The sequence below is a fragment of the Hyperolius riggenbachi genome, chromosome 1 (genome assembly GCF_040937935.1).
Source record: "Hyperolius riggenbachi isolate aHypRig1 chromosome 1, aHypRig1.pri, whole genome shotgun sequence".
NCBI classification, from domain to species: domain Eukaryota; kingdom Metazoa; phylum Chordata; class Amphibia; order Anura; family Hyperoliidae; genus Hyperolius; species Hyperolius riggenbachi.
Genome location: NC_090646.1, coordinates 120,082,899 through 120,102,649, shown reverse-complemented (window position 1 = coordinate 120,102,649; position 19,751 = coordinate 120,082,899). Strand labels below are relative to the sequence as shown.

General features: G+C 44.0%; 1 protein-coding gene across 2 annotated transcripts in view; it reads right to left on the bottom strand.

Moving 5' to 3' along the window:
- The window catches only part of PGM2 (phosphoglucomutase 2), an 80,622-nt gene that overhangs the window by 35,462 nt on the left and 25,409 nt on the right, over nt 1-19,751 (bottom strand). For both annotated transcript variants that reach the window (XM_068278438.1, XM_068278439.1), the window contains exons 2-5: nt 14,247-14,414; nt 11,832-11,938; nt 11,638-11,722; nt 3,140-3,223 (exon numbers count right to left, since the gene is read on the bottom strand). In XM_068278438.1, the coding sequence (XP_068134539.1) occupies nt 3,140-3,223; nt 11,638-11,722; nt 11,832-11,938; nt 14,247-14,414 (444 nt within the window). The remainder of the gene's footprint in view (nt 1-3,139; nt 3,224-11,637; nt 11,723-11,831; nt 11,939-14,246; nt 14,415-19,751) is intronic.

Below are 19,751 nucleotides of genomic sequence, written 5' to 3'. Positions count from 1 at the left end.
TTATCTCTCGTACGCTGCTGGAGGATGCCTCAGAGGCTTCCCTCTCATTAGACAAGTGTGTGTATTAAGCCCTCTCCTCTATGCACTTTTCACCCATGACTGCAAGCCTATCAATACCACAAACGTAATTGTTAAGTTTGCAGATATGACTGTCATTGGGCTTATATCAGACAATGAGGAAGCTGAATACAGAGAAGAAGTTAGGAACCTGACTGCATGGTGCGACATTAACAACCTGTTATTAAATACAAAGAAGACCAAAGAAATTCTGGACTTTAGGACCACCAAAAAGACTACTCACCTACCGCTAATGATCAATGCAGAGGCTGTGGAGAGAGTTTCCAGCTTCAAATTTTTGGGAGTCACCATCGCAGAGAACCTGTCCTGGGCTGACAATGCTTTAGCTCTAACTGGCAAAGCACAACAACGCCTCTACTTTCTGAGAAAACTAAGGAGCGCTAACCTCCCACAGAAGCTGCTGGTTAATTTCTACAGATGCACTATAGAAAGCGTTCTGACTAATTGCATGACTGCCTGGTACAACAGCTGCACGAAGGCTACTAGAGAAGCCCTGCAGCGAGTTGTTAAAACAGCAGAAGCCATTATTGGCACTGAACTACCATCACTGGAACTTTTGTATAATACTCGCAGCGTGAGAAGGGCTAAAAACATTATCAAGGACAACACTCACCCTGGAAATGCCTTGTTTGAGCTCCTTCCATCAGGTAAACGTTTTAGATCAATCCGCACACACACAAACAGACTGAAAAACAGCTTTTTCCTATCCGCCATAAACTTGATAAACTCTGAATCCTCTCTGAAATAATTAACACTGTGTACAAATTGTTTAAACATCTGTAATACCTGGCATACTTGTATAATTTCTTCTCTTCCTTGTTACTATCACTATGTTCCCTATATGCACCGTGGGGTTGTCATGAAAAGTAATTTCGTTGTCTTACACAATGACAATAAAGTGAATTGAATTATGGGATTTTGTACTTAAGCTGTGGCTTGGGGACAGTGTACGAGAGATAACGGCGCCAGAGACTTGGGCGCAGGACACAGCCGGTATATGGCTCATCCTGCTGCTGCACAAGTCCGGGCCGTGTTAATTACTATTCCACCTCCAGGCCGCCATGGATAGTGGGGGAATGAAATTGCTGGAAGCCGAATTATTGTTTTAAAAGCAACTTCAGCTCCGTCTTCTGACGGCACTGAAGTTACTCCCTGTGCCTGCTATAGCCGTAGTTCCTATTACAGCCTATGGTGGCGCCGGCTGCGCCCAAGTCTCCTGTGCTGGATTCAGCGTGTTCGTCCTCCAGCACCCTCTGGTCCCCTGTTGATGCGCATGGACCCTCCAAAGATTACTGACAAGGGCTTGTTAATAATCTGACCAGGGCCACAATCCTCAAGGTTCTGTCCTAGGACCACTACTGTTCTCACGCTATACTGCCTCAATTGGCAAAATCATCTCCTCCATGGGTTTCAATTACCACCTGTATGCCGATGACACCCAAATATATCTGCACACCCCAGATCTCTCTTCCTCTACCATGGACAAAGTCTTTGCCTGCCTCACATCCATCTCCTGGATGGCTGCCAGGTACCTGAAGCTCTAATATTCCCACCCCACAAAGCTGCACCCTTCCCAGATCTGCACGTCACTATTGAAAATACTACCATCCGCCCTACCTCCCAAGCCCGCTGTCTAGGCGTTACTCTGGACTCTGAACTTTCCTTTACACCCCACATCCAAGGTATTGCCCGATCCTGCAACTTCCACCTCCACAACATCTCCAAGATCTGCTCCTGCCTGTCCCGTGACACCACTAAACTCTTTATCCACGCCCTTGTCGTCATCTCCCGCCTAGACTACTGCAATTCTCTTTTGTCTGGCCTCCCCTCTAACTGTACTGCCCCACTTCAATTGGTAATGAATGCGGCAGCCAGACTGATACATTCTTCTCATCGCAGCGCCTCTACAACTCCGCTCTGTAAAGCACTACACTGGCTCCCCATCAGCTTTAGGATCAATTTCAAAATCCTGTGCTTGGCCTACAAATCAGTGCACAAGACCTGCCCGACCTACATCTCTGATCTGGTCCACAGGCACATACCAGCCCGCCCCCTCCGATCCTCCAATGACCTGCGCCTAGTCGCACCACGCATAACTCAGTGACATGCACGATTGCAGGACTTCACCAGGGATGCCCCTACTCTCTGGAACTCGCTCCCACCAGCCGTCAGACTCGCCCCCATCTTTAATACCTGCAAACAAGCTCTCAAGACTCGCCTCTTCACGCTCGCATACCCCCCTACATCAGCACCATAATATGTTCTGTTAGACACCTTCTCAAAAGAAGCACCTATTGTCTCCACCCCACCCTTTAGATTGTAAGCCTCTGGCAGGGCCCTCCTCCCTAGTGTTTCCAGCTTGATTATGCAATCTTACTGACAATCACCCCTCTTGTGGACTAGAACAGTCTCTATTTTGACCTATGACACTGTATTGTTATCAAATCATTTGCATGATCTTGTTTTGTTGTGTGTTTCCGTATGTTCTACCTTGCATGTTAACCCATTTATCTATTGTGCAGCGCTGCATAATATGTTGGCGCTTTACAAATACAATAATAATAATAATATTAATCCTCTTCAAATCAGGAGCATCAGCCGAGCTTGTGCCAGATGAGGAGCACGGCAACGATCAGTGGAGCGTCCATGAGGGTCAACGAGGGAAGAGAGGATGCCGGGGGAGCCTCATTAGGATCCAGAGGCTTCCCTCTCCCTAGGCAGGTATGCGTTTCTGAACATGGGCGTCAGCTGCTCTTTAAGCTACATATACACTTGCGGTAACAATCGTAAGATTAGTGAGCAATTGCCAACTCTTAAATGAGCGAGCCTCATGTGACATAACAACTGGCTTTGTGGTAAAGTGAGCAATCGAGTTTTGAATATTGTGCACATGCAGAAGTGAGTGGGCGATGGATCCTGACAAGCACATACCAATCGCTATCTTACCATATCTATACACATAATCGTTCAATCAGATCCGGCAATATTTCCTGCAGTAAAGCAACACTGTCTCTTGTATACCGACTTCCTCCCCATATACAGTCAGTACTATGACACTTACCTTGTACCCATTGTCTTGCTTTGGATTGTGGGATGCAGTAACCATGATTCCAGCACATAGATTGAAGTGGATCACTGTGTAGGGCTACGAGATAAAATTACATAAAAATGTAATTTTCATTTGGTCCTGGTACTCTTTTAGATTCAATAAAAACTGTTCAGTGATTTAAAGAGTGAAAAATGTAATAATAATAAAAAAAAAAAAAAAGTGATTTCATTTTTACAATAATTATGTATAAATGATTTAGTCAATGTTTCCTCATTGTAAAAATATTTCCTCCCCAGATTTACATTCAGACATTTATCACATGGTGACATTTTTACTGTTGGCAGGTGATGTCACTGGAAGGAGATGCTGCTTGCTTTTTTTTGGAGGAAGAGGAAGAAGGTAAAAAAAAAAAAAAAAAAAAAATACCCTACAATAAAAGTCTTTCCTGGCATTAGGTTTTACTGCTATACCCTTTAGGCTGCTTTTACACTTGGAGTGGTGAGATTCTAAATGATCGCACCTCGTCCGAACAGTCACACCGCATGTTATAGCCGAAGTGTAACCAAATTAGTGAGGCATACTTTCCATACAAAGTTTTAAAATTGCACAGCAAGTTCCTTCTTCCTGCATACTGTATGCAAATTACATGCAACGCTTTTCCATGAGAAATCAAAAATACATTTTGGAAAAATCACATTACTGTATTTTCCCTCTTGGGATATTAAAAAACTCAAAAGCAATAAAATAACAAAAAAAAAAATTGCATATAAAAATGCAAATCCAAAGTTCAAAATTAAAAAAAATGAAGAAGTGAACACTCCTTAACCCGCACGCCTCCTGCACAGACAAGTGTGTTCCCAGCCAGTGAAATGGTAGTAGGGCTGCTAAGTACGCAGCCTCATCTACACTTGTGTAACCTCAATCCATTACAGATCTTCCACCGCTGATGGAGATCAATTCTACGGTGTTTTATCTACCAACTTTCATTATGAAAGGGCTTTATTTATTCACTTTTTTTTTCATTTGAATAATGTTCCAAGTGCGTCTGCCAGACAGAATTTATAAACTAGTTTTCTGGCTCAAAATAGTATTTCCTACAAGAATACAGCTGTGCTTTTATCAGTTCCAGTAGAAGAAAATTAGCCCAATAAGTAAATCTTGAAACACCCATTTCACATATAAACAATTTTCAAAGCTGACGTTTGTGGCAACCCTACAGCAAGTGCATAAATATACCACCTGCATTATATCTGAGACTGCTGAATCTGTAATGTTCCCAGAACTGAAATAATCTGGAATAACAAAACTAGAAAAGGTTTGAGATGTGTTCCCACCATCCAGTCAGTTATTTCACACCATATTTTGTCAGGTTTTTTCACCTTGTAGTTTCACCAGTACATGGATTTTAATATATGTGGATCACAGTATGAACCTCAAGAGCCTCGTTGGACGCCTTTCCACACTCATTCCAAGAACAGATGGGCAAATATTAAGGTTGTGATTATGGTCGTTTGTTCATCAGAACAACAGATTTAAGAATGATAGCTGTACAGACACATTGCTCAGCTATTGTCTACAGCAGAAAGAACCCAGCGTTTGTTTGCGGGTTGAGGTTACAGAGTACCCAGCAAGCTCATGGTGACCCAGAACTCATTGGAGTGTGTTCGGGACTACAATGGTTCAAAAAGCCCTCTTACTAAAATGTTATGGAAAGCAAAAGTTTGCTTCCTTAAAACAGAAAGCATTTGCAATAATTCAGGTTGGAGTTGGCTCCGAAATGTCTCCCAGTGCATCACTGCTGAACTATGCAGATCATCCATTGTTGTCCCTGTGAGCTAAACACACCTCCAGATTTATCTCACAGGGACAATAGTGGATAATTTGCATATTTCAGCAGTGATGCTCTGGGAAAAAATCTTGGAGCCAACTCCAACCTGAATTATTGCAAATGCTTTCTGTTTTAAGAAAGCAAACTTTTGTTTTCCATTTTCTGTTTGGCAATCCATCTGGATGGATCACTAAATGGCATTCTGGGAGAGCGGAACAGACACTAGATTCCCATACAAAATGATCATGAACAATAATCTCCAACAATGCCCAAGTGATGAAAATCTACTGTCTGCATGTAGCTTAACAGCAGTTTGCACAAGTACAAAGCAAAGCAGAAACCTTTTAGGCGTACAGCTTCCCAAGCATCTGTATGCAAAACTCCACCACTACCCATCACCATGTGTTAGCATTACACATCTCTGATTGGACTCTCATATCTGCAATCTGTGTTTTTCCCACCCGGTTTAATCATTGTTTTGGACACAGGCAGAAGGGAGGTAGATAGAAGAGATCACTTTTTTTGGACCAGAAGTTCAGAGTGCTATACATAGATGTATCATAGACAAAACATGAAGATACTATACCAACAGCAGACAAAACACAGCACCCTCAACCCTCTAAGCTTTATCAAACGTTTGATAGTTTGCCTTGTGGGTAAAATCTAATTTTGAATTCACTAAGGTGTTACAGATTTATTGAACATTTTATCGATAAAACATTTGCTAAATCTGTAACACCTTAATGAATTCAAAATTAGATTTTACCCAATGAGGTAAATTATCAAACGTTTGATAAAGCTTAGTGAATTGAGGCCACAGTGGGGATGTGTACATTTGCAGAGTGTGGATAACAGAGGTGTGCGTGATATGCAGAGGACCAAAATCAGCAAAACATCAGGATTGCATTATTGATCAGGGAGGTGCGATTTGGGAGCAATTTATAAGTAGGATTGGTCTTAAAATAAGCAAGGAAATTTGACTATAACTATCACAGTTCACAGTGGGGAGTTGCGGTACAACATAACGGAGGCATTATAATACAGAAAGTCTCACTGTAAGGACCCATTCTTACAATAAAGTAGCAAAAACAGAAACACTTAGGCCTCGATTCATCATTATCTTTGCGATAGCTTTTTCCAGTTCGTTAAATTACCGAATTCGAAGTTCATAGATTTCTAGTTGTATTCATCAAGGTTTTTCCACATTCGGTGTGAATTCTATAACAATGCGGTAACCATTCAGTAACGTGTCGATATTTCCATTTTACAGCGGTAATTTAACACAGGGCCATAAGATTCCAGTGGAATTGTGGGTAAAAAGGCAGTCCTTTGAACACCACATAGCAACATTCCGAATAGGGCTTAACACCTGGACCAGGATTCTGGAAGTGGTTGGGACAATCCCACAATTTTGCCAGCTATGGCTTGATAGGAACCCTTTCTGAAAAAACGCTAGCAATTTAGTTAACCCTGGCACTGCCTGTGTTCTCTTACAATAGAAATGCAGATGTCCTGGTATAGCACATCCATTCTCTTGCAAATTGATATGGTTCTAGACCTTATTCTTGCCCTTCTGCACCTTTGAATCACTCTCAGCTGATACATAACCACTTCAAATGGCTCCCATCAGTGAAGGAGATAACTAATCCTAAATTTAACGCTAAACCACGCCCACTTTCATTTTCATGAATTGCACTTTCTTCCGTTTTATCTCATCATTACCGAATGTTTGCTAACAGCTGTAGATAACTTTGATGAATCCTAAAATCAACTTATCGAGTTCAGTATTTTACCGAGCTGTCGGTAATTGATTCGATAAGTCTTGATGAATCGAGGCCTTAATGCTACAGTTTTGCGCGGGTGATTTTAGCACGATTAGCGTGGTAAAAAAAAAAAAATAATCACTGTACACTCCCGCGATTCCCAACAATCACGATCAGCGCTTGTTTAACCACTGTACGGTGATCGCTTGAGAATCCCAACAAAATGCTGCAGACAACGCGTTTCGCAATTGCCGTTAATCGTGGAACACCCGCAATAAGCGGCAATCGTGGTTTCGAGATCACTGCCATATAGTTATAATTGCGCTAGCACTTTAAAAAGCACTACTGCTTCAGCGATTAGCAGGAATAACCTGCTAAATCGCCCTAGTGAGAACGGGCCCTACTAGTAAGGGTATGCAATGTTCAGAATGCATCCAGTGAGATGCGATACAATAGACTACAGTCACCCAACACAGTGCATTACCACATAACTAACAGTGGCAATGAATCATACTTTTCATTGACTGTATTTGATGCAATTTCCGCACTACTTGCTATGCAGCTTTTATCTTCCATTGCATTCCTGTTTTTACAACACAGCTCCCACTGTAAACTCAGGCCAACAACCACTGCATACCTCTGATGGACTGTTCTCAGTCTTTCCATAGGTGTGTCAGGCAACAGCTTAAATGTGATCCAGAAAAGCCATGAATGGTACTTTTGTGTAGCCATTGTTCTCCTATAACGTCTGTAAACATGTCATAGCCCAGAGTTGCATCCTCTCTCACAGCCCTCCTATTTTACATTTAATCCTAAATTACACATCAGGAAAGGAGGTGGTGTTTGGCCCGGTAACTGGTGCTTTTGGCCTGAGCGCAGATTATTGTGAATAGCATTACTTACAGTGGAGGAAATAATTATTTGACCCCTCACTGATTTTGTAAGTTTGTCCAATGACAAAGAAATGAAAAGTCTCAGAACAGTATCATTTCAATTGTAGGTTTATTTTAACAGTGGCAGATAGCACATCAAAAGGAAAATTGAAAAAATAACCTTAAATAAAAGATAGCAACTGATTTGCATTTCATTGAGTGAAATAAGTTTTTGAACCCCTACCAACCATTAAGGGCCCTTTTCCACCTGCAGTCGCTAGCGTTCACGCTGAACGCTAGCGATTGCTGAATCGCAAAACCGGCGATTCCGACGTTCGCGGCCGCGATTTTGCTATGCTATGCACTGCATAGCAAAATCGCGGCAAATATCGCTCCGCCGCGCGTTCACGTTCCCGTCAAAAGCGAATCGCGGTAGTGGAAATGACCTACCGCAATTCCTATGTTAAAAAGCAAACCGTAGCGATTGTAAAATCGCTAGCAGTTTGCGTTTTTGCGATTCAGCCAGCGCAAACGCGCTGGTGGAAAAGGGCCCTAAGAGTTCTGGCTCCCACAGAGTGGTTAGACACTTCTACTCAATTAGTCACCCTCATTAAGGACACCTGTCTTAACTAGTCACCTGTATAAAAGACACCTGTCCACAGAATCAATCAATCAAGCAGACTCCAAACTCTCCAACATGGGAAAGACCAAAGAGCTGTCCAAGGATGTCAGAGACAAAATTGTAGACCTGCACAAGGCTGGAATGGGCTACAAAACCATTAGCAAGAAGCTGCGAGAGAAGGTGACAACTGTTGGTGCGATTGTTCGAAAATGGAAGGAGCACAAAATGACCATCAATCGACCTCGCTCTGGGGCTCCACGCAAGATCTCACCTCGTGGGGTGTCAATGGTTCTGAGAAAGGTGAAAAAGCATCCTAGAACTACACGGGAGGAGTTAGTGAATTACCTCAAATTAGCAGGGACCACAGTCACCAAGAAAACCATTGGAAACACATTACACCGCAATGGATTAAAATCCTGCAGGGCTCGCAAGTTCCCCCTGCTCAAGAAGGCACATGTGCAGGCCCGTCTGAAGTTTGCCAATGAACACCTGAATGATTCTGTGAGTGACTGGGAGAAGGTGCTGTGGTCTGATGAGACCAAAATAAAGCTCTTTGGCATTAACTGAACTCGCTGTGTTTGGAGGAAGAAAAATGCTGCCTATGACCCCCAAAACCCCGTCCCCACCGTCAAGCATGGGGGTGGAAACATTTTGCTTTGGGGGTGTTTTTCTGCTAAGGGCACAGGACAACTTAATCGCATTAACGGGAAAATGGACGGAGCCATGTATCGTGAAATCCTGAACGACAACCTCCTTCCCTCTGCCAGGAAACTGAAAATGGGTCGTGGATGGGTGTTCCAGCACGACAATGACCCAAAACATACAGCAAAGGCAACAAAGGAGTGGCTCAAGAAGAAGCACATTAAAGGTCATGGAGTGGCCTAGTCAGTCTCTGGACCTTAATCCAATAGAAAAGCTATGGAGGGAGCTCAAGCTCAGAGTTGCACAGAGACAGCATCGAAGCCTTAGGGATTTAGAGATGATCTGCAAAGAGGAGTGGACCAACATTCCTCCTAAAATGTGTGCAAACTTGGTCATCAATTACAAGAAACGTTTGACCTCTGTGCTTGCAAACAAGGGTTTTTCCACTAAGTATTAAGTCTTTTATTGTTAGAGGGTTCAAAAACTTATTTCACTCAATGAAATGCAAATCCGTTGCTATCTTTTATTTAAGGTTATTTTTTCGATTTTCCTTTTGATGTGCTATCTGCCACTGTTAAAATAAACCTACCATTGAAATGATACTGTTCTGAGACTTTTCATTTCTTTGTCATTGGACAAACTTACAAAATCAGTGAGGGGTCAAATAATTATTTCCTCCACTGTATACTTTGGCAATATGATGATTTTTATTGGCGTTTTAGTGCTAATCTCCCTTCCCTCACTGATTTACTTATGACAAAAATATCCTTCCCAATGCCTAACCTCCCACCCCTTCCCCCACAACTAACTCCTTCCCAATGGCGATCCCAAACCACTGCTTTTTAACACCCAACACAAATCATATAAAAAAACTCAACCTAACTAGTAAACCCCCTACTCCCTTTATAGGACTCCTAACTAACCTTTTATCATCTTCACCTCCGTCCTGCCCGATGTTTGTGCATCAGAGGCGGAGATGATGTGTGTGGTAGCATATGCAATATTACAGCTGGGTGCTTTTACCCAAGCAGTTATCAGTAACCACACTTGCTGATAAACTCCCTGGGTGCAAGCATAGTCAACATTACTGCCCAACAGTAGTACCAAAACCAACCATGGTAAAGCAGTCTAGACCTTTCACGAAGTTGTGTTTGTATGTTGCATGTAAAATATGCAACAAAACCAGTTTTTAAAAAGGCACTAAGCAGAACGCAAGTTTATGCATTTTTTCTTGTGCCCCTTTGACTTGCATTATGTGCGCTTTTACTGCGTTTTCCGCAACGCTAGCATTTCTGCCTAGTGTTTGGTGTGATGAACTAGGATGTACCTAGGTGGCAATGAAGAATAAGAAATTTTAATTCCACTTTAATCTATGAAAAATCCCCAACTCACACAGGGACAAAATACAAGGCATTATAGCACCACAAGGCTACATAGAAAGACTGTTGTATTATCCCATTGACAGGGAGAGTTTTAGGTAAAATGGGACCCTGGGCAATAATGAATGTGGGGCCCCTAAAATTTTCATACTGTGAGCTTACACTTAACTTGTGACCTCTACAGCTCCTGACTTATGGGGCCCCAAGGAGCTTGGGACCCTGGGAAATTGCTTAGTCTGTCCCTATGGAAACACCGGCCCTGCCCAACAATAAAGGGCTGTTGTAAAAGCAACACAGCTGCATAGTGGATAGTGCAACTGTAGCCAACTATGATGGGCAAAGGAAGATGTGACAGCTGGGCCAGCCAGCATTCTTGCAATGCAGTTTGGTGGGGGTTTGTAGGTTCATGGAGGGCAATGTCTAGGGTGCCAGGACATGTGTGCCTATAGGCTCCTGTGAGATAACTCCAGCCCTGGTCCCAATCCCAGCCCGGGCAATATCTGCAAGGAGTTTGTATGTTCTCCCCATGTCTGTGTGGGTTTCCTCCAGGCTCTATGGATTCCTCCCAAATCACAAAAACAGATAAGTTAATTCGCTTCCCCTTACATTAGTCCTAGACTATGATACATACAGTACATTGTGGCGTATAAGATTACTTTTTAACCCTCAAAAATCTTCTGAAAAGTCAGGGCTCGTCATATACGCTGGGTGTCATTGATGCTGGGTGATACGCCCTATCCTGTTACCGACTCTCAGATCTCACTGCTGAGGACTGTAGTGAAGCAGCGCAGGCGCACATGTGCGAGATCTGAGAGGCAGAGGAGGTGGTAAATAGGATACAAGGGCAGGCCAGAAGGGTGAAAGAGGCGTGTTTTATGGGCACAGCGTGATCTATTCTTCCATACCTCTCTGAGAAACAGGGAGAGCTGACCAATCCACTAAGAGACAGGTAGAGCTGACCAATCCACTTTGGTTAGATTGGTCAACTCTCCCTGTCAAATCACCTGTATACTGTTATATACTAGGTACAACATACAGTACCGCACCAGCATCTGTTCAAACATAGCACCAGTATATCATTTTTTTAATTTTTGTTTGGTGTGTGTTGGAAAAGGGGTAGTCTTCTACGGTGATTATATCCCAAACTGGAAAAGTTGGGTGGTTGTCTTATACCCTGGAACATTTGGTATAAGGACATATGACTATGGTAGGGATTAGAATGTGAGCCCCTCTGAGGGAAAGTTTATGACAAGACTATATACTTTGTACAGCGCAGCAGAAGATGCTCCTCGCTATATAAATACTAAATAATAATAATAATAATAATAAAAGAGAAAAGACCCAGACAAAGGGCATTTGTTTGAAAAGCCAAGATATAAAATCTAAAGTTTTATGAAAACTTACCACGAAAGGCGTTGGCGTAATGCCGGAAAAGAGATATACCGGGATACCTTGACTGATAAAAGCAGTGGCAGCAAGCCTTGCAAACCTGGAAAAGTATAATGTAATTATGTACAGCACACCGCTAGACAGAAGCTAGAAATGCATTTACTGTTATTGGGATCCCTATGCTCTGTGGCTGGCTTTGTAAGGCTTACCTCTTACTGCTTCCTCCGCTGGCTGGGTGAGCGCGAGCGTCATAGCCAATAACAACACCTCTGTCCTTTACATCACTAATATTCTTCTTAAGGTATTCACAGAATCCCTAGAAAACAAAAACCTTCAGTACAATACAGAGTGATCAAACATCCTGATGGAAGACAGATTCTTGGCTGAGGCCCATTTTAAATATTCTGCTTTGGTAAATCCTTTAAGACAAACCATCCTCTAATATATGACTGTATGCTCCTAAACAATAGAAACTGACAGTAAAATTAGAAGGATACCTTAGCGGTAATTCAATTTTAAAAAAGATGCCTAATGTGTGTATGGGGAGTTGTGTGGATGCTTACCGCACCTCCCGTGTCCCGGGGTCTCCCTCAGTTGTCCGGTGCTAGTCCCCATAATCTTCTTCCTGGTTGGAGGGGTCGTGCCCTCTGACCTGGACATACTACGGTGCACATGCGCAGTATGTCCGCTTGGGTGCCTTGTGAGCACCCTCCCCAGCGACACCATATAACGTAAGCGCATTTCCGTGCTTGCAAGGCACCCTAGCAGACATACTGCGCATGTGCAGCGTAGCATGTCCGGGTCAGAGGGCACCGACCACTCAACCAGGAAGAAGATTACGGGCACAAGGAAGATGCGGTAGGCATCCACACAACTCCCTTTACACACACACACACACACACACACACACACACGGCATCTTTTTTCAAATAAAATTACAGTTTATTGGTAGTTATCCTAAAAAAAAAAAATTACAAAAAATAAATTAAAAAGCAATTTAAGATTATTTTTGCCCAGGAAACTGATTAAAAAAATACTGGATCAGAGAGAAGTTTCCAGGCAACAGTTGCAACCAAAATTTAAAAAACATTATATAGATCAAGAGAAAGTCTACTATATCTCAGTAATATAGTAATGTGCATTTATTGAGAATGTCTAACAAACTCACAGGTATGGCTTTAGAGGTTTCAATTACACCACCGCCAATATTACATTACCTCCATTATTTCACTACCTTCATTATAACAATACAGTACTTATTTTCACTACAGGATGTGTTGTAACCATTTCTGGCATCACATCAGCTTCCAGTAAATTAGGTCACAGGAAATTACAGCCACTTTCCTTCAATTAACAAACACATGACAGCAGCAAGGAGCATTAGTAAAAATGAAATCTAAATTCAATTTGCCTAGTTGTTTGACATGATTTCCTTGATCAGCCTACATACAGATTGAACAGAAGTGTCAACACAAGGACAGGATACGCCCAAAAAAAACACTGATGTGGAGGCCCTCCTCCCCAAACACTACTTCATTTTGTCAGATTCAGACAAAAACTACTCCATGATGCAACTCGTTTCACAGGTGTGACCCGCTTCATCAGGCAAATAGGGGAGTAACTGAAAAGACTACTGTACACCAGAAACAAGTATGTGGCTAATCTTGTCAGAAACATCTGATCTGCATGCTTGTTCAGGGTCTATGGCTAAAAGTATTGGAGGCAGATGATCAGCAGAACAGCCAGGCAACTGGTATTGTTTAAAAGAAAATATGTCAGCCACCATATCCCTCGCACCTCAGCATCACTTTAAGGCTGCTTTCACAGTGGGACGTTACAGGCGCACGTTAGAGCAGCCTGTAACGCAGCCCAACTCACAGCACTAAAAAAATCAATGGGCTGTTCAGTGCCCACATTGCGTTGGAGTATAACGCTGCACGGTAAATTAAAGTGCAGCGTGCTGTGCGTTATACTCGTATGTTGCTGTGTTAGACTGCACATGCTCAGTAATTTTTTTTTTTGTTTTTTTTTTTTTTGCCACATAGCCAATTAATATTCACTGCACTGTGGTGTTTACTTCCTGGAGCGGCCGCTTTGTGCTACGATTGGCTGGCGGGAGCACGTGATGCAGAGTGTTCCGATCACGTGGTCTCCACAGTCTTTTGCCGCACGCGCCGTTTTTGTCCGATAGTATGCGTCAAAAAGCACGCATCACGGACGCATCAAGAGACGCATAACGTGGCTCTATATAACATCCAACTACAAAGCTCAAATGTGTTGTGTTAGGGACACGTTATGCGACCTTAACGTTGCATCTAACGCAACGTCTTAGTGGGAAAGAGTCCTAAGGGTACCATACATTATTAAATGAGGTCTTACATTAGATAACTAATCAATATCAACTTTGTAACTCAAATACTGCGGTACACGCAATAGTCATCTGAAGCAATATCGATCTGACCACTGCCAACTTTGTATTGGTTCATGCAATGCAATAAAAACCTATAGGAAGTATCAATTGTGCAGTGCACTTTTGTTGCAATTCTCCCACCTTAGCAAATTGGCCTTATTAGGCATGTGTGAAAGAGTTACAGCACCACTTTAATATAAGGATAGGTAGATACCTGAGTAGTCTGTATAATGGTCAGGTCATTCATCTGAGACACACCGGGACCCATTGCTGCCCTCAGCCCCGCTGTCCCAAACTCCATCCTGGCACCAAAACATTTCCCCAGCTCTTCATTATTCTTATCTGACACCAGCTGCTTGACCAACTCAGAGGTTTTGGGATTCTGCAAAGAAAGGAAGCATCTGTGGGTTAGAAAACGCATATAACAAACATCTACCATCTTTCTTATGTCATTTACAGGGTTCCGTCATGTTTTTTTGCATTATTCGGGCTGCAGTTGAGCCATAGCTGCACCACAGGGCATTTCAGGCAGCACAGTGGCTAACTGGTGAACTCTCCCATCTTGCAATACTTAAAGTGGACCCAAACTAAAAATACAAGATTTCAGAAATAAAATCTATTTTCTAAATTATAATAAATAGCAGCATTTTTTCAGTTGCACGATGACAAATATAAAATATTTTACATTTATTGGAGAAACCACTCCCTTCCTTTCATATTGCCGGCAAATAATCCGGCAAACTGGTGGAGTAGGTGGTGTCTGGCAATGGAGGAATTGCTAATGGCTGCCCCCAGTATAACCCTAGTTATGCTAAGAGAAGGGTGAAAAGTATGCACTGAAATTCTTATAGGCTTGAAGGGGTGTTTATTTATCTTTGTATGTGTCAGAGTGGTGCAACTAAATAATTTTGAATTATAAAAAAAAAAAAAGTGTTTGGTTTGGGTCCCCTTTCGGGCTTGTTTCCACTGTTGCGACGCGATTTCGGCCGCATTCCGACGCTTGTAAAAACGCATGCGGATGCGTTTCCACATGCGTTTTTACCCGCGATTTCGCCTGCGATTTCGCATGGCAGGGTGCCATGCGAAATTAACCATGACACTGCCAGGGCTAAATAAAATTGAAAAAGGTGCGAAATCGCACGCGAAATCGCGGGTAAAAACGCATGTAACAAACGCATGCGTTTTTACTATTAAATACATTAGCGTCGATTCGCACGGATTCCCGACGCAGGCGAAATCGTTGGCTCTTTTGTGCGTTTTTTTCACGCTGAAAAAAACGCACCTCAACAACGCTACAGTGGAAACAGGCCCATCCACTTGTATTACATGTGCGGATCTGCATGCAATGGACGCATGCAGATTCGCGATAGTGGAAACGAGCCCTTCAGTCCGAGGTTTATTCCTGACTGGGATGCTATGTTCTCTCCATGCTTGTGTGGCTTTCCTCTGAACACTCCCACACCAACAAACACACTGGTAGGATAAGGCCCCTTTTACTTTGGCTGCATTTGGATATGATTTTCGGGTCAGGCATGATTTGCTGATTGCAAGAATACCGTAGTTATGATAACCGCAGTGCCCTTTTCCCACTGGAGTGATACAATTTTTCTCCAAAACACAAGTGTATGCAAAATTTTTCCTGCATTTAAGTCAATCTGAGCACACAATACTGATGGTGATTTTCAGTGGAAAAGAGCCAAACTATGGCAGGGATACTAGACACCCTACATGAGAAGATTATGAAAACAACAGTGGTACAAGTTTAGCTGTTTAACTACAATGTTAATGAATGCAGTTGATGAGAACATATACAGGATCTTCTCAAAAAATTAGCATATTATGATACATTTAATTATTTTCTGTAATGTACTGATAAACATTAGACTTTCATATATTTTAGATTCAAATACACACAACTGAAGTAGTTCAAGCCTTTTATTGCTTTAATATTGATGATTTTGGCATACAGCTCATGAAAACCCAAATTTCCTATCGCTAAAAATTAGCATATTTTATCCGACCAATAAAAGAACAAAGTGTTTTTAACACAAAAAAAGTCAACCTTCAAATTATGTTCAGTTATGCACTCAATACTTGGTCGGGAATCCTTTTGCAGAAATGACTGCTTCAATGCAGCGTGGCATGGAGGCAATCAGCCTGTGGCACTGCTCAGGTGTTATGGAGGCCCAGGGTGCTTAGATAGCGGCCTTAAGCTAATTCAGAGTGTTGGGTCTTGCATCTCTCAACTTTCTCTTCACAATATCCCACAGATTCTCAATGGGGTTCAGGTCAGGAGAGTTGGCAGGCCAATTGCGCACAGTAATACCATGGTCAGTAAACCATTTACCAGTGGTTTTGGCACTGTGAGCAGGTGCCAGGTCGTGCTGAAAAATGAAATCTTCATTTCCATAAAGCTTTTCAGCAGATGGAAGCATGAAGTGCTCCAAAATCTCCTGATAGCTAGCTGCATTGACCCTGCCCTTGATAAAACACAGTGAACCAACACCAGCAGCTGACATGGCACCCCAGACCATCACTAACTGGGTACTTGACACTGGACTTCAGGCATTTTGGCATTTCCCTCTCCTCAGTCTTCCTCAAGACTCTGGCACCTTGATTTCCGAATGACATGTAAAAGTTGCTTTCATCCGAAAAAAGTACTTTGGACCACTGAGCAACAGTCCAGTGCTGCTTCTCTGTAGCCCAGGTCAGGCGCTTCTGCAGCTGTTTCTGGTTCAAAAGTGGGTTCATGCTTCCATCTGCTGAAAAGTGCCGGCTGCTTACCTGTAGTGTTGGGCGAACATCTAGATGTTCGGGTTCGGGCCGAACAGGCCGAACATGGCCGCGATGTTCGGGTGTTCGACCCGAACTCCGAACATAATGGAAGTCAATGGGGACCCGAACTTTTGTGGTTTGTAAAGCCTCCTTACATGCTACATACCCCAAATTTACAGGGTATGTGCACCTTGGGAGTGGGTACAAGAGGAAAAAAAAATTTAGCAAAAAGAGCTTATAGTTTTTGAGAAAATCGATTTTAAAGTTTCAAAGGGAAAACTGTCTTTTAAATGCGGGAAATGTCTGTTTTCTTTGCACAGGTAACATGCTTTTTGTCGGCATGCAGTCATAAATGTAATACATATAAGAGGTTCCAGGAAAAGGGACCGGTAATGCTAACCCAGCAGCAGCACACGTGATTGAACAGGAGGAGGGTGGCGCAGGAGGAGAAGGCCACGCTTTGAGACACAACAACCCAGGCCTTGCATGAGGACAAGAAGCGTGCGGATAGCATGCTTTGTACCACCATGCAGTCATAAATGTAATAAAGATAAGTGGTTCAATAAACAGGGACCACGCGGCAACGCTAACCCAGCAGCAGCACACGTGATGGAACAGGAGGAGGCGCAGGAGGAGAAGGCCACGCTTTGTGAGACACAACAACCCAGGCCTTGCATGAGGACAAAAAGCGTGCGGATAGCATGCTTTGTACCGCCATGTAGTCATAAATGTAATAAAGATAAGAGGTTCAATAAACAGGGACCACGCGGCAACGCTAACCCAGCAGCAGCAGCAGCAGCAGCACACGTGATGGAACAGGAGGAGGCGCAGGAGGAGAAGGCCACGCTTTGTGAGACACAACAACCCAGGCCTTGCATGAGGACAAAAAGCGTGCGGATAGCATGCTTTGTACCGCCATGTAGTCATAAATGTAATAAAGATAAGAGGTTCCATAAACAGGGACCGGCAACGGTAACCCAGCAGCAGCAGCAGCAGCAGCAGCACACGTGATGGAACAGGAGGAGGCGCAGGAGGAGAAGGCCACGCTTTGTGAGACACAACAACCCAGGCCTTGCATGAGGACAAAAAGCGTGCGGATAGCATGCTTTGTACCGCCATGTAGTCATAAATGTAATAAAGATAAGAGGTTCCATAAACAGGGACCGGCAACGGTAACCCAGCAGCAGCAGCAGCAGCAGCAGCAGCAGCACACGTGATGGAACAGGAGGAGGCGCAGGAGGAGAAGGCCACGCTTTGTGAGACACAACAACCCAGGCCTTGCATGAGGACAAAAAGCGTGCGGATATAGCAGCAATGCTTTTTGCCGCCATGCAGTCATAAATGTAATACAGATGAGAGGTTCAATAAACAGGGACCGGAAACGCTAAACCATCCCAGATGTTCATCGGTCATGTTACTTGGTTGGGGTCCAGGAGTGTTGCGTAGTCGTTTCCAATCCAGGATTGATTCATTTTAATTTGAGTCAGACGGTCTGCATTTTCTGTGGAGAGGCGGATACGCCGATCTGTGATGATGCCTCCGGCAGCACTGAAACAGCGTTCCGACATAACGCTGGCTGCCGGGCAAGCCAGCACCTCTATTGCGTACATTGCCAGTTCGTGCCAGGTGTCTAGCTTCATGCCCGGTTTCAGGTCCAGCGGTGCCAGCCACAAATCCGTCTGTTCCTTTATTCCCCTCCAAATTTCCTCCCCTGTGTGCTGCTTATCCCCAAGGCAGATCAGCTTCAGCAACGCTTGCTGACGCATGCCAACAGCTGTGCTGCACTGCTTCCACGATCCTACTGCTGCTGGTGCTGGGTTAGCATTTCCGGATGAGGTACAGCTTTGAGATGCGTTGGAGGAGAAGGAGTCAGAGAGGTAGGTGCTGCTGTTGTTATCCAGCTGTTTGCGGCGTGGGCAACACCCGCGCCGTAGCAGGTGAGGAATCGCTGCCAGGCTCCACAAGGTTCACCCAGTGCGCGGTAAGGGAGATGTATCGACCCTGGCCGAACGCACTCGTCCAGGTGTCAGTGGTGAGGTGAACCTTGCAGGCAACGGCATTCTTCAAGCTTCGGGTTATTTAGCTGACCACGTGCTCATGCAACTCAGGCACTGCAGAGCGCGCAAAGTGGTAGCGGCTGGGAACAACGTAACGTGGGATGGCCACTGACATCATGCCCTTGAAGCTGTTTGTCTCCACCACTCGATATGGCAGCATTTCGCAGGCCAGAAGCTTGGCTATGCTGGCTGGCTGTTACTGCCACGGCCCGGGGGTCATTTGCTGGCAATTTCCTCTTGTGCTCAAACATCTCAGAGACAGACAACTCAACCGTAGCGCTGCACACCGAAGGGCTGTTGGTTGTTGTGTTTGATGAACACTGGGAGACCTCAAGAGCACTAGTCCGGAAAGTGACAGTGTCAGCATCGTCTGATGTTTGTGAATGTTGTGAACCACGCAATGGCTGGGCTACTGCTGCTGCTGAGGCGGGTCTGGTGGTGAGTCTGGTGAACCCAAGGGAGGCAGTGTTGCTGGTGGTACCCTGTCCTGCCGCGTTTGCCCACAGAGTGGGATGTTTGGATAGAATGTGGCGGCTCATGCTGGTGGTGGAGAGGTTGTTAATACTTTTCCCCCTGCTCAGGCGGGTCTTGCACACCTTGCAAATCGCCATGGTAACATCCTCAGTGCAGTCTTCAAAGAAAGCCCAGACTTTAACTGGCTGAGGACTCGGACCTCGTGCGTGATGTGCTGGTGCTGCTTAACCCACTGCTGGACGCTTGAGAGGTCATCCAAGTAATTATCTGGTCCTGTTCTTTTGGATCTGTGAGGGTTGTTGTCCTGGACAACATGGGCAGTATTGAGTGGGTTTTCTTGGGTGCTCCCCTGTGGCCTGTACGTGAACCGTCAGGGGAAACACCTCTTCCCTTGCCCCTCCCTCTTTCACCGG